General features: G+C 36.3%; 1 protein-coding gene across 1 annotated transcript in view; it reads left to right on the plus strand.

Annotated features, from left to right (window-relative positions):
- Positions 1-15872, plus strand: part of FAM83B (family with sequence similarity 83 member B) — a 43405-nt gene extending 27533 nt beyond the window's left edge. The window contains exons 2-4 of the mRNA XM_058836163.1: positions 4077-4241; positions 11320-11444; positions 13517-15872. Of these exons, the coding sequence (XP_058692146.1) occupies positions 4077-4241; positions 11320-11444; positions 13517-15872 (2646 nt within the window). The remainder of the gene's footprint in view (positions 1-4076; positions 4242-11319; positions 11445-13516) is intronic.
- The last annotated feature ends 401 nt before the right edge of the window (positions 15873-16273 follow it).

Here is a 16273-nt window from a genome sequence, read left to right on the forward strand (position 1 = left end):
TTTCCCAGAATTCTAGTGCTTTCATCAAAAAACTGCTGTACCCATCCAGTTTTCCTGGAATGGTTGGAAGGCCATTGTATTTGCTTCAAAAGCATAAGTGATCCCTTTTAAAAAGATCTTTGTATTGTGGAAAACAAGCTTTGGAAAAAAAATGGCAGATTGTAAGGAAGTCTCCTGTATGACACTAGAGCCTTCTGCCTTGAGGAGGTTTTCTTGACTCAGGATAGTATTGTTGTGCCCAAAAGAAACAAGATTTTATGGAATAGGCAATTTTCTGATCAATTTCTGCAGTTTGAGTTATATCAGTTTTTCTTCCTTGCTGGAATTCACTCTTGTATTCTTGTAAGTAGCAGGGTGGAAATTAGATCTGCAATTGCAAAAACAAATGTAAAAACACGGTATTGAAGTATTTTCTTCTGAAGTGATTCACCAGGTAACTAAGCCTGCAGGTGTTGTTGCAGCTTTAATTAAAGGTAGGTACACATTGTAGTATACCTCACTGAAGTAATTTCCTGATCTTGATCTCCTAATTAATCAAAACTTGGGGACCCTGAATATCATATTTGCTTTGTTTTTTCCCATGTGCAATAATCCCTTCTGCTGCAAAGTAGGCAAATGGGGAAATGTACACACACCCCTATTAAAAGGAGGGAAAAAAAGAAAAAAGGAGAAAAAAATGACGTTAATACATTTAAAGGCCAGACTGTTCCATAACCTTTATGGAATCCACTAATCCACTCCTTTTGAGTCAAAACCTATAGTTTATGGTCAAACATCTATTTTGGTTTATGGAAATAAGTGTGCAGAAGTGACCTTATCACTATTAATAACTGTTTACATATTGTATGTATCATATACATTTTTCAAATTTGGCATTCTTCTCCAGCAGGCAAGCCTAATTATGTTTGTGTTTAGTACATCAGTTGAGTGTTGCTAATAGTAATGAAGACATTCAACAAGAGTCACCTCTGGTTTTTAGGGAATGCACAAATGGATGCCCATTTGGTTGTCAGATCATGACTGTGACTTTGCATCTATGTACCCAAATTCTGGTAAGGACCTTTCAGACAGCACAAGCTTCAGGTTTCAAAATATATTCCCTATTCCAACTCTGGAATTTGTTTTGAAAAGGTTTTGAAAAAACCTACTTTTTCTTGCAAGACTACTTGATGCTTTGCAGAATTGCTCCAGATTTAATAAGCTTAAAAACAATTTTACTAGTGAAGACAAAGAGGGTCCCCTGTTCATTCCCAAGTGAAATATCTTCATTATAGTGCACACATGCATCCTTCTTATGTCACCAGCTTACTAGCCTGCTTGCTTATGTGTTTATTTCTGTACCTTCCTCTTCAAAAAGATAGGTATGGCCATTCTAGTCAGTGCCAGGTTTTAGTTTTTATGATGCATTCTTGTGGGGTTTTTCTGCATCTTTCCAGTTTAGCAGTCTTTGCAACCACAAAATGCTGCAAACGTGTGAATATCTTAGATATCTGCCATGGGAAAGTGTTAGAATGATTTTTGAGGGCTGTGCTGTGGGTTTTGAATATTTCATGTACTTGTATCAGTGCACACTAATGAATCCATTCAGGATTTTTCTCTTACATTTAAGTTAATCCTAGAATACAATGAGCATCCATTTCTTGAAGATATGAAGAAAAGGAAAGCCTAGGAAGAAATTAGGGAGTTCAGAGGAAGGAGGACACAGGTAATGAAACAGACTATTTGAGAACAGATTATTTTTTGGTCTTTTTACCTACCATACCTTATCTGTCTTGGCAGTTTTCCTCTCAGATGCAAGTGAAACAAGACAGATGAATAAATAGGGTTGGCTTCTTCACTTAACACTGTGTATCTCAGAAACAGACCAAGCAGAGGGTGCTGTCTGAAAGGGATGAGATCTTTGGAGTCAAGATAAACATTCTTGTTTTCAGTCCTTAGGTAAAGAAGTAGATTCTGTACTGAAGAAAAACATGTTTATGTTCTACTTTTAAAAAGTCAATAAAGAAAATGAGGTAGTTCATTGGCATATTACCTAAGATTTTTGAAAGAATGGAATTCTTTGATGCTGCTCAGTTCTTCTCTGAGTGTTGGATTTGTAAAGACTGTTTATTTCCAGGTGACATGTAATGAAGAGGCCAAGTTTGTTCCTTTTCTTTCATTCAGGAGTTGTCTTTTTACCTTTTCTAATTATTTTCATTGTTATTTTACTTTTATTTTATGTAAGTCATCTCTCATTTATATTTCTAGTGATTTAAATACATGTTTGGTGTAAATGAAACTTTTAGTTCTAAGCAGGTGGGATTCAAAAAAAAGGTAATTTTTACAACTGACTGAAGACATAACTTTTACCTGATTGTGTGCAACAGCATTTACCTAAGTGAGGTAAATATTTCAGTGCCAGAATAAGATGAGTGCTTTCAACTTTACAATTACACCTTAAAAGTTGATGTACAGGTAGCTTAAAGATTAGTGAAAGTGGTAAAACCTGCTCTGATATCTGTGAAAGGTTTTATTTGGTTTGAATTTGCACCCAGGATATCTCATTGGAACTTGTCATGAAAACTCACGTGGATAAAAATACTACCTTTAGAAGTTGCACAGACACTGGTTCTTCCTCTTATTTCCTTTCACATTTCAACAGTAGTTCTTCCCAAATTACTAATGATATGTCAACAGTACATTTCTATCTATATCTGTATATCTATATCTATATATCTATCACACTCTCTCTCTCTCTCTCTCTCTCTCTCTCTCTCTCTCTCTCTCTCCCTCTCTCTCTCTCTCTCTCTCTCTCTCTCTCTCTCTCTCTATATATATATATATATATATATATATTTCTCCAAAATACCACTAGAGGGACATTGCTTTTCCAATCAGACATACTTGCTTTATGCTGTGGATTGAAGGGTGTTGGTAGCTGGTGTTCAGCATGCTGGTCTTCTTGACCCAAGCTCTCACGAGCTGAGGAGATTTCGTCCTAGTAAGAGTGCCTCCAGCTCTTCAGTGTCTGCTTAATAGCTTCTTCAAGATCTTGAGCCATTGGCTTTAGAGAAAATTATGAAAGATTGAGAAGACCCATGCACAAAAAATTTATCTGATTTTTTTTTTTTCTGCAAACAGCAGTTTATTTTGAAGGTTTTTCCACAGCCTTCATATTGCTGATTTTCCCTCCCTTTTTCTTATACTGGGTTTCCTTTTCCTCATAAAACCAGTCGCTACACACACCATATCATAGTTTAACCCCTGCCAGCAACGAAGTTCTACACACCCACTTGCTCATTTTCCCCCTTAGTGGAATGGAGGAGAAAATTGGAAAGAAGTAAAGTCTTGTGGACTGAGACAAGAAGAGGTTAATAATTGAAGCAAAGTAATAATATAGTAGTAATAATGTAAGGAAGCTACTGGTAATTATAACAATAATTGTATGTAAAAGGAAAGAGAGAGAGAGGTAAAACCTAAGAAGACAAGTGATGCACATTATAGTTGTTCACCACTCACTGACCAGTGCCCTGATAGTCCCTGAGCAGCTATTGTACCCTCCCAGCCAACTCCCCTCAGTTTATACACTGACCATGACATTCTGCAGTGTGGAATATCCCTCTGGCCAGTCTGGGTCATCTGTCCTAATTGGGCTTCCTCCCAGTTTCTTATGCACCTGCTCACTGGCAGAGCATGGAACACTGAAAAGTCCTTCACTTGGGGTAACCACTACTTAGCAACAACCACATCAGTTTGTTATTAACTTTATTCTTATACTAAATCCCAATCACATCACTGTACCAGCTATTAGGAACAAAATCAACCTGATTCCAGATGAAACCAAGACAGCCCACAACACAGCATTTGTCTGAACTTTGGTACTTGTGACAAACATCACATAGGTGATCACTTGATTTCTCAAAAAGAAGATCCGGTGGCCTTGAAAACCTTCAGGTTAAGTGGAACAACATAGAAAATAGAACATTTTAATGTGTAAAAAATATTAGTGTATTAGCTGCTCAGTGGAGGCTTCAGTGAAAAATTCTATATATGAGTTTATACAATACAATAATTTATGTCTTTCCTGTTTCATTCAGGTCATTGCCATTGTTATGGATATGTTTACAGATGTGGATATTTTTAGAGAAATCGTGGAGGCATCTGCTAGAGGGATTGCAGTGTATATCCTGCTTGATGAATCGAACTTCAGTCACTTTCTGAAGATGACAGAGAAACAAGGCTGTCAAGTTCAGAGGCTTAGGGTAAGGCATCCTGTATTCCTTTGCATGAATATTCATACTTATTCCTCCACAGCCCACTGAAAAGTGACTGTTATTGAAACAGTGGTTATTGAATACTGATCTTTCAAATTAACAACCAGGTGTAAATAGGTAAGCTCTCAGCAGAATTTTCCCTACAGATATATTTTTTAAAAAAACATCTTTTTCAAGTACCAAAACAAGAGTATTTCATAGAATTACATAATTTTCATATATAATTTTTAAAATAATTTCCCATTATTGTATATTTAGGAATACTGCATGTTTGAAAAACTAAGGTTTTTTTTTTTCTTTCTCTCATAGTTGCCTGAAAATAAAGTCATAAAACTTAGATAAATTAATAAGTTGTGTACTTCATTTTATGATTTCTTCTTTAAGGTTATGCATTAAAATACTTAAGAAGGCCCAAGATCCTCTTTTATTAGTGTTTTCTTGAAAATCTATATTTTCATGTCTCTGCTTTGTCCTATTGCTTTTACACATTAAATATGTAATTTTATCCTGTAAGAGAGATAACAAGATGACATTTACATTTTCATGAGATGTCCTTCACTGCCCAGATGTTTATCAGGGATTACAATATAAACCATGAGCTGCACTGAACTGACATAAGTGCTTCATAAATACTTTTAGATTTACTCTACTGTTGACAGTACTAAAGAAGTTCCAAGGATGTTGCTAGTCTCCTTTCAGAGTTCTGAGCATTGCCTTAGCTCATAGTTCCATTTGAAATTCCTTGTCTCTGTAACTAGTTAAGCTGTGTTCATGCCAGACAAAAGTATTATAAAAGCTCTTTTTAGAATCATCTATTTTAATAACCGAGTCCAGGAATCAGATAGAGATGTGGTGTGTTTGTGAGGATAAAAAAAGACTTTTTGGTAGATGTTTGGAGCAAACTCCATTTTGTACCCTTTTTTACTCTGGAGTGTTGACTTACATCCTCAGAAGTATTCCCACCCTACTGTCCATGCTTGTTTCTTGCGTATGAGTGTGGGATTGCTCTCTGGTGGCCTAATACACAGAGCTGTGGGAACTTCTGGAAAAAAATACCAAAACCATGGTGTTTTATAAGCACTGGTAGTGATTGCCTACATGAAGTCAGTATTGGGCAATACTTCGATACTCTGTAACTTAAGATACCATCATTTGCTGATTACTTGGGTTAATTATGCCATGTACGTTGCCAAAAATAACCTATATCTATAAATGGAATGAGTTTTGTCCTTCCAAAATAAAATAAATTATGATCGTGCCTTTCAAGTGATGTCTCAAAAATGCCATGTGCATTTTCAGAATAATTCCAGGCAGTGTGTATCCACAGCTGTTTCAAAAGCTTACCTTCTTTGGATTCAAGGTTATCTTTTTAAGGCAGTTTTATAGACTTTTAGGTATTTCTACTGTGGTTGAAAGAATTAATATACATAGATTAGAGTGGATTTTGTATGGATTGGTGTGGATTGGAGAGGCTTGTATATAGCCTTTTCAGTGACATTGTGTTTTATACATTTCTGGTTTTTGGTGGGAAAAATAAAATATATCCTTACTCTGCAAGGTTAACTTAGAATACTTTGAGTTTTATCAGAAAATAAAAAGTATATGCCAAAGCACTAGGCAGTAATCCTTGTTGTGTGCTGAGTTTCCAGTTTAGCTTGTAATAAAGTTCAAATTAATGGTCTTCTCATCCATGGGCTACTCCCAGTGACTGTTGCTCTGAGAATAGTAGTTTATAACTCCTGCATTAACTCCTGTGCCTTTTTAGAAGATAAAAGGGAAATGCAGGTGACTACGAAAGAACAGACAGTATTTTAAAGATGTTTTCTCCATTTCCCTTTTTCACATTACTCAAGGTTCAGAAAAAAGATAAACATCTTCAACTTCTTGTACTCTTGTCTTCTGCTCTTGCCCTTCTGTTCAGTGAAGGCAGGAAGAGAATTGAGTTGTATGGGTCTATTTCTTTTCCTGAAGATGTAGCACCAGCAGCATCGGTCTTGTTATTGTCTGGCATGATTTGGTTCCGTCTTGTTGGAGTATGGGTGATGCTTCTTAGTCCATACACTCGTGATGAGTTTTCTACAAAGCTTTTCAGAGTCAACACCTCTGTGTCTTTTTCTCTCCCTTTGAAACAGTAAAAACATTGAGATGCAGTGATGAACAAAACAGTATTTTTTAATTCAGATTTACACCTAACTAGTCTTCTGTATGGAAAAGAAAGGATTGTGTTCATAAATCTTCATTAAATGTCTGTGCAGACAGTTTTTCTCATGTGTAGTCTGACTCCAGATTCAGGGCATGTTTCCTTCTTTATTGAAACATATAACTGAAAAAATGGATGGACCATATAGTCTATCATTATTTTGTGAATTCCATATAGGAAATTATGAAATCACAGGGTTACTAGGATTATTTTTATTCTTTCCTGCATCATCTTTTCATGTAGGTTGTTTTTTACTTAATATTCATCTTGACATCACATCCATCAGTGGAGCTCAAATAATTCCTTTCCTATACTTTCCCATTTCTCTTTTCCAGTTTCATTAGTTTTCTGACTGTACTACATTTGTCCTCAATAATTAATTTTTTTTTTTTCTCTACCTAGGATTCTTTGATTAACTTTGTCACTGCTCTGACTTCCTTGGTCAGCAATTCTTTTGCATAGAAAGATGAAGAGTTGTTACAAATTCAAACTTTTTTTTTTTTCCCAGGTGATTTTTTGAAAACAATTAGGTAATTTTTTTTACTTTTTTTTTCCTAGTACTGACAGGTATTTTATTTGATATGAGGTGAGACATGGTGGAGATTCTGTGCTCTGGAGAAACCTCTTTTTTACTCTTTTGCTAATAAATGAAGAATAATTTTGCTGCAGGAGGATATTGAAAGCAATTCGGCAGGGCCTGTTTATTACCTGATAATACTCTTGGTATTTTCAGTGAATTGTGGGAAAGGGAAAATTAAACCACTAATTGATTTTACTTTCCTTCTGTAAAGTCTACTCCCAGATATGCATGTTGAAATACACAGTAGGAGCTGCTCTTGAGACCTGCTTGCAACCTTTTTTTTCTCATCAGTGTTACCAAAATCATCAAAAGTTTTCCAGTACTTCCACATCTAAGGCTAATTTGGTTATTGAATAGCCACTCACAGCATGATGTTGTGTCCATGAACGAGCTTCTGTAATAATGACCAGACTCCAGTCAAGTCCTGAGTGGTCATTGAATCATAATTGAAGTCAGAATAGAAGCGAACTTGAAAACTACTTGGCATTTGTACAGCACAAAAATGGTCAATAGCTACTTTTTAAACTGACAGTCTGTCATAAGTAGAGTCATCCAGGGATCATTTCTGGGCCTAATGCTGTTTACCATCCCCATAAGTGATCTGGATGAGAGGATCAAGTGTACCCTAACAAAGTTTTCTGGTGATACCAGACAGAGGGAATAAGTGGAGGAGGAAGTTGGAAGGGAGAGCCACCCTGCGGGAGGACCTGGATTGGCTGTAAGAGTGGGCTAACAAGACCCTTGTGAAGTTCAGCAGGGATGAGGGTAAAGTCTTGCATCTGGGAAAGCGTGATCCAGGAAAGCAGCACAGGCTGGGATATAACCAGCTTTATATTATTATTATTATTATATTTTTATTTTTTTTTTTATCTGGAGTTTTACAGATAACAAGCTCAATGTGAGCGAGCAGTGTGTTGCTCCTGCAGAGAAAGCCAGCAGGGTGCTGGGCTGCATCAGCAACAGCATCCCCAGCAGAGGTAAACAAGTCACTGTCCCACTCTGCTCAGGGCTTGCCAGGCCACACCTGGAATAGTGTGTTTGGTTTTCATCCCCACTACTTTAAAAAAGATATGGACAGGCTGGAGAAGGTCCAGAGAAGGGCCACAAAGATGATCCAAGAAGCCGCCATATCAGGAAAGACTGAGAGAATTTAGTTTTTTCAGCTTTGAGAAGAGAAAGGGAGACCTTATCACTGTGTGATAATCATGGAAAGAGAGGAAACATACAAAGAGGATGAAGACTCATTTTTTTCAAGGATTGACTTAGAAAGGATGAAGCATCTTGGGAACAAGTTACTCCTGGAGAGATTCCAAGAGGAAACTTTGTCACAATGAGAACAATCAGCCATAATTTCCCTGAGGTAGGGGTGTATTTCTCAACACTGGACACTTTTAAGACTCAAGTGGGCAGGTGCTAGGCCATCTTGACCAGACAGTACTTTCACAAAGAATGGTTGGATCAGATGATCCTTGATGTCCTTTCCAATTTGGTATTATATCATTCTGTGATCTATTTTATCTTACTAAGGAAGAGAAGCACAGGATAATAAATAATTTTAGCAGTGAGGAACAATATGAGAAATGTGACTGTTTTTCCTTTAAAACTGTTAGGCCAAATATTCGCTAGACATCCATTTTCTTCTTTGTGCATATTCCTGACAGCAAGTATGGGATGAGTAATGGAACACTGATAAAAGCAGTGCCTACAAATAAAATGTAGTAAAATGTGCTGAAGTGAAATGTTTGAGACCAGTATGCTCACTGTACTTAGCTATCATATTGGAGAGGTTTTACTAAAGAAAATAAATGTGTAGTGGTGAATAATACTTCAGAATCTTAAATCATGGTTATGTGGCAATCTCTGGAATGAAAATGTACAAAAAATGTACATTAAAAAGGGTTAGAGCTTGTTTCTTGATCACCATTGGGTGTCATTTAGGATGGCACTGATGGCTATCGTTAAAGTGCAGGCACTTTCAAAAGTTCCTGAGTGTCCTATAAACTCTAGGACGAGAGAGAAGATCCTCTGGCTTCAAAACTCTCCGTTCATAAATGAATGATTGTTTTACCCACAATGATGCTGTGATGAGTGGCACACTGCTGTTAGGAGAGTCCTATAGCCTGAGGATGAAACCAGGCAGGAGGGTGAAGTGCCCAGCATTTCATACCAGATGGGGCTTGTAGTTCAGTATGTGCATGTTCTGCACTGCTTCTAATGCCAAGTGGAACACGTTCCATATCCTCAAATATGGTTTCAGTGATTTGGGATTTTGGCTGATTATTAAAAGTGTGCATTCCTGGCACTGGTTTGAAGCTGGTGAGGAATGCTGGATGAACTGTGCAGGAAAAGGAAGTGTTATGTGAGAAAGGTGAGCCTGATCTCTGGCACTTGTCATGTTCCCCATCTGGTAATGGATAACCTACTAAGGGAAGAAAAGAGTTCAGAATCAGGGAATAGGGATGGAAAAGCTACAGGAGGAAAAATACTGAAGAGAAGGTAAACAAAAATTAGAACAGAGTGACTATAGTGACTACAATTTTTTTTAAAACCCCCCAGGAATTTAATGTAAATAATTTTATTCCTTTTTTACATATGCCTACTTAAAGTTATATTTTAGCTTATATGTACCTAAGGCAAAGCTTTTTTTTTTTTGTGTAGTATGATAATTTGCAAGCCATTAGACTTGGTTGTGCCTCTGGCATTGATTCCCAAATGATATCCTGTCCAATACTGATCAGACTTTATCTAAGTAAGATTTAATGTGTTCAACTGGCATGTCTTTAGGCTAACATTACTTCTTATGGGTACTTGAAAATGTATAAGCTGCTCTCAAGTTACCTTTTTCAAATTATAATGACATAAATATGATTAAATATAATTAAATACAAGTCTGAAATACACATATAATTATATGATATATAGAACTGGGTAAAACAGCCATCAAAGTAAATGCAAATTTCATTACTAATTCACAAGATTTTATTAAAATAAGGGGTTACTATTATGGTTATCCTTAGAATGGGTAAATTTCACTATTTTCTTCTTTTTCAGGAATTACTATTTCCATAGTGTTGATCTTTCAAATAAAAGCTTTTAATATAATTCAAGCTTGAATGGCTGCTGGTGAAAAAATTGTTTTCTTCAGTGGGCTTGTTCAAAGTTCAACAAAATCACTTTGGAAAAGCATAAAAATTGACTTTTATCAGTAAGAAAACTTCTAATTGGAATGCAGAAAACTTAAAGACAACATTAGGCTGGCAAAAGTGATGAGCAGTTAGAGATGCAAATTTATGTTAACCTGGCATTCAGTAATGCAAATTGGGTTATTATTAATTCTTTTGTAGCTGTTTCTGAAAATAGACCTAAGTATCCGCGTGTATTTTTGCTTTTAAAATTTTTACCATTTAAAATTTTACAGCACTTCTAGATAATACATTTTTTATTTATCTAATTAAGATATAATCTTTCAAATTTTCTATTTCTCTGAGCATAAAAAAACCAAGTGACAGTAGAGAGAGAAAAATTACAAGATGCTGACTTAGCTGAATCAGTTTCATTAGTAGCCTGGGATAAAAACTGACCACATTTTTGAGATCTGGCATGGAAAATTTCCCAAGTGCCATTTACTGAATTTGCATGAATAAAACAAAGCTTACTAGAATTCAAAATGAACTGCTGCATTGAGTTTGTGCTACCCTATGCATGTTGTGTCATTGTCTCTGAATTTAAAAATGTGATTGATCTCATGGTGCAAAGCTGATAGATAAATTTTATTGGTGGTGAAACTGCAAGGGATTCTGGCACCAAATGATATCATTTAGTGGATCATCTCAGAGCAGGGTATATGTATTTGTAGACACAACAGCCTTGTTCAGTTAAAGTAAAAGTGATCCTGGCTCTTTTAATTAGCTCTCTATGATTAGCTGAGATATTTGAAATTCATATACACATGTGCATCAGCTGATGTAAATAACTTTTTTTACAGCCAAAACCTTTTTTCTTTGTTGAAGATATCTCCTGCCAAAACCACTTTCTGAAGTGGTGGCTATGGAAAAGCGGAATTTCATTGTCTGTGGCCTATAGAATCTCATCAGTCTTGGAGACAAAACAGTAACTGGCCATTTTGGGCCCCTAGGCGATAAATTTGATCAGCATTTCATTCCCTGCAGAATTTATTAATATGCAATAATTAAATTTTCTCCTACTGTTCCTCTGAATTTTAGCCCCTTGGATGCTAAACATGGACTATAGTAGATGAAGGAAAGTGTTTTGATTCTTTTTTTCAGAATATGAGGGTGCGGACCGTGAAAGGACAAGATTACTATTCTAAAACAGGAGCAAAATTCCATGGAAAAATGGAACAAAAGTTTATTCTTGTTGACTGTAAGAAAGTCATATATGGTTCTTACAGGTAAGATCACTGAAGTGTTTATAGCAAACCTGAGCAAACCTGTCATCTCAGTACTGCTGCTATAGCAAATTTGGGGGTTTTATATTTGTGAAAATTCTTCTAGGGAATCACATGGGTAAATTTGATTATGTTCTTTGTAATTTAGCAAGTTTTTGTAGAAACTTACTGCTAACTTCCCTAAGAGATCCTCTGTTCATTTTTCACAAATAAGAAATAAAGGATATAGGTTTTGCTACAGCTGGAGAGTTGCTAAAAAGAAAAAAGTCTTGATTTGTCTTACATTGTCTGAATTATTCTTTTTTAACATTCAATCTGGAAAAGCTATCTTGGATAGCTCCTCCATGTAATAATCTTCTAAAACTGACATTAGAGACTGATTCTGTGGCTCTCTAGTATATGATGGTCAAATTTAAAATTGCCCATGTCTCTCTCTGTGTTTGGCTAAGTTCCTGTTTTCCTTTGTGTTTCCAGTGTATGTGTGGAAAACAGGCTGGAAGAATTTACAGCCTTGCAGAACTGGAAAAAAACTAAGTTAAAGCAGAGACAGTCTTAACTCACACATTATTAAATTTTCCTTCTTTTTATGCTACACTTTTCTCCTTTGCCCAAGTGAGTTTCTGCCAGCATAGTGCCTGGGTGGCAGATCCACAGCCGCTGCCTTTCATAAATTTCCACCATTGTAAGTTTTCAAAAATCTGACCTTTTGTTTCCTCCAAGACTCAGCCAGCCCAAATTCAGACTGACATGTGTAAATGGTAGTGAGGTAAGTGACAAATTCATAAATGACTCTGGGTAAGAGACTGCAGGGAGAGCCTGCATGCTTTGACATCTACACAGAGTGTCATAATCTGTGAGAATGGGATAGGTTTTCTCATTCCAAATTGAAAAACAACACTGCTTGAACACCTGGCACCACAGGGGCTGGAATTATCAATTTCTGTAGAAATTAGGCCTTCTTTGTAAAAGAATCTAGTGATTTGTAATAGGAAAAACAAGTCTTTGTGAGCTTTGTCACAGAACTCAATAAGTTCAGGGGTTTTTTATTATATATAAAATATATAATAAAATATTTTATTATATAATAAATATTATATGTTACTTTTAATTGTGAGAATTAATAGGAAAAAAGCTTATGCAGCATGATTTGATTGAATCTTGATATGCTGTAACTTCCTGAAAATACAAAAATAACAAAAATCTTTATCAGTAAGGTATTATTGTGAATAAAACTAACCTATTTTCTAACATCTAGAAGAAAAACTCAAATAAATTAATTATTTCTTTCTGTTTTTCATGGAAGTAGGATTTCAAAACAAATGTTTTCTTTGTTGTAACCTAAAAATTTTGTTTTTCACTCCATGATATGGCTTGTTGCAGCATCCTTAAAGTACACGTTAATTTCTTTTATCTCATTTCTTAGCTGTAAATTAATTGTAGCTACTTAGCTTTGAGCATGTGTTCAGTCTTTTACAGCAGAAAAGAGAAAAAGCATTATCAGAGCATTCTTGCAATTAAAAGAAATTTTCATATCCAGTGCAGTTTACATATTAGAAAATGTAAACTTTTTTCAAATTCTGAGATGTATCCTCTTGAAAATGTTCAGAATGAAGTACATTCAAAATTGCTGAAGTAGTCCTGCATGTTATTTCAAATGTATTTTTTTTCACAACATAATCACACAGCAACATTCTCTGACTGAAGAGATAATACAGTGGGTATAGGTCAATCCTGCCATGGACTTTGTAGAAGTGATTTTTTTCCATTAGGTGTTTGTACTTTGATGTTCTACATTTGTGAATCCTTTTCTAGAATACTTTTTATAAGGGCAGTTATAAGGGTAGGTATAGACTCATTCCTGTTCCCACTGAAACCAGAGGAAAATCTTCATCTGAATTTAGCTTGTATTAGATTAGACCTTCTGAGTCCAAATTACATGAATCATGCCCTCAGCTTATTTATTTAGAAAGTATTTTTAAAAGCCAGGGTTTGTGTAAAAGCTTTCTTGTCAAGAAAGACTAGTATAATACTTCAGCTCAAAAGCTATATCTAATGGTCATTTGTTCTTCTTTCAGCTTTATGTGGTCATTTGAAAAAACCAACCTCAGTATGGTTCAAGTTATCACAGGACAGCTTGTTGAATCCTTTGATGAAGAGTTCAGGACACTGTATGCCCGTTCTTCTGTTCCTAGCTCATTTGCCCCAGAATTAGTGCGGGTAAACAGTCGCAAGACACTCTGGGATAACGATACGTACCAACATTCTGTGTCTTCCTTGGCTTCAGTTTCTAGCCAAAGAAACCTTTTTGGAAGGCAAGACAATGTTCTCAAGATAGATCCTGTTTGGAAATCTCGTGGAAGATACGCAGTAAATGAAATAGATAAATATGGCTTAAGAAATCAAGCCTATAATAAGCAACCATTTAATCCAGGTTTTAATGTTCAAAATCCAGTCCAGCAGTATCAGCCTAGTGAAAAGAATGAGCACTGGAAGAGACATAGTTATGCTGGGGAGAAGCCAGAAAGGACACCTTACCTATTGCTCAACAGAGCTATTAACAGAGCAAACAATCTACCAAATACTTGGAAAATGCCATCTGATAGCCTTAGTATTGTGTCATCATTACGAGGAGGATATGCAAATAACTACAATATTCCCCAGCAAAGTTTTGCTGATCAGTTCTCACGACCAAAGGTAAATCTTGCAGAGAGAAATTCAATTGTAAGGAGGTCTTTTAATGGGACAGATAGTCATATCCGCCATCTGCAGCAGAGAATGCCAACCCTTGAGCACACAACAAAATCATTCCTACGTAACTGGCGAATAAAGTCCTATTTGAATGATCAGTCAGATTATCCAGTAGAATCAAATGGGTCAGCCTTGGGTGACAGGTATGATAGCTATGACACAGCTGAAAATATTAAAGCTCATGCACTGTACTCTCATTCTCGCTTGCGATCATCACTGGTGTTTCAGCCAACTTTACCTGAACAGCAGGAAGTAAGCAGCTGTGCAAGTTCTTCAAATTCAACTATAATTGGATCAGAGGGGAGTGCAACACCTAAAGGGACATCTAACCATGCTCCAAGTGTGGAAAATGGAACGGATAATGTTTTAGAGGAGGTTAGCACAAATTTTCCTCTTAAATCAGATGCACCAAAAGCCCAAAGAATTCAGATTGCAGATGACACAAAACCTAGTATAAATTCAAATGCAGCTGGTGACTCATCACCCTATTTGTACACAACACTGTGTACAGACAAACATGCAGAAAATCTGAAGAACCTTCAAAATGAAAATATGCTCAAAAGAAGAAGTTTTCCCATGTTTAATTCCAAGTCCATATTGGATCCTGGTACCAACAAACATGCATCGAATTATGTTTACAGCACATTGACTAGGCATAGACTTAAGCAGCCAGTTAGTCCAAAACTTCCACAAGACATGCTGAAGAGTGCTAAAAGTTTGCATAGTGTGACCAACCACTTGCCACAGGAGGAAAAGGACCTGAAAGGAGAGCTAAAGAGCCCAACTGCTAGCAAGGCAATCTCCATGGCAGCTCTCACTGAAGCTAGCAGGGAGGAGTCTAGTAAAGATTGCACATCAAAGAAAGAAAGTAAGAATTCCCCAAGTTTTCTGAAGAAAGGATCCCAGAAGCTGCGGTCACTTCTTAATCTCACACCAGACAAGAAGGAAAACTTGTCAAAAAACAAAGGTCCTGCCTTTTACAGAATGTGTAGTAGTTCTGACACATTGGTTTCTGAAGATGAGAATCAAAAACCAAAGATTTCTGAAAATAAGACAGATTCTTCCCCAAGGAGAAAAAGAAATTCATCATCAAATTCTCAAGGTAGTTTGAGCAGAAGTAAAGAAGATGTGACCGGGAGTCCAACGAAGTCTCCAAAGTCTCCGAAGTCACCAAAATCTCCAAAACCTCCATCTGATGAGAGCAATAAAAAGTGTCCTCTCTTATGTCCCCTTGAAAGTAAGTTCATAGAAACTGCAGGAGATCCGTCTACTCCCAGATTTAATACAGAACAGATCCAGTATCAAGATTCAAAGGAAACCTCCACAAATGCTACTTCTGACAGTCCTCCTGTCTCTGCTCTCCAAAGAGCAAGTTCAATGACACCACAGCTTGCAAGCTCAAAGCACCAAGAAGACTTGAGATCTCGTTTGAGTGAAAGGCGTGTTTATAGTCGCTTTGAGCCATTCTGTAAGATGGAAAATGCCAGCCAACCTGCAGGAAATGCAGTCAACAGCAGTTCACATCTATCAGATATCAAAAGCAAGACCTTAGGGAATAATTATGGCAGGAGTAATCACATGGTCAGCTACAACTCAACTGCTTACCACCCACTGCAGCCTAATGAAAACAAGCTGAGAGGATTTATGCAAAAGTTTGGGAACTTCCTACACAAAAACAAGTAATGTTATAATTTTGTTGATTATATTGAAATACAGCAAGACTGGCAAAGCTGGACATAATCTCAACTGGACAAAGACTCGTGGCTAACTTCTGTAAAGTTTACTTGGATTTCTTCTTGGGTCTAGGACATTGGAATGAATGTACATATTTTTAAAAATAATTATTCTAGAATTGTTATACTTAAATCTTTACAGAAATTCTATGTCCAGAAGATGTCTCAAGGAAGTTGTTTATAGTGTTGATAGTGTAAGAATAATTTTATACATTTTCCTTTTGCAGAAAATGCATTCTAGCACATTGTAAGATTAATAAACATGGGGTAAAAAAGATGGGGGATGTTTTTAAACTTCAGATAATACTGTTTCTAAAGATTTGCCTCCCAAAAATAGGATAGCACTAGGAG

Source organism: Poecile atricapillus, chromosome 3, assembly GCF_030490865.1.
Source record: "Poecile atricapillus isolate bPoeAtr1 chromosome 3, bPoeAtr1.hap1, whole genome shotgun sequence".
NCBI lineage: Eukaryota > Metazoa > Chordata > Aves > Passeriformes > Paridae > Poecile > Poecile atricapillus.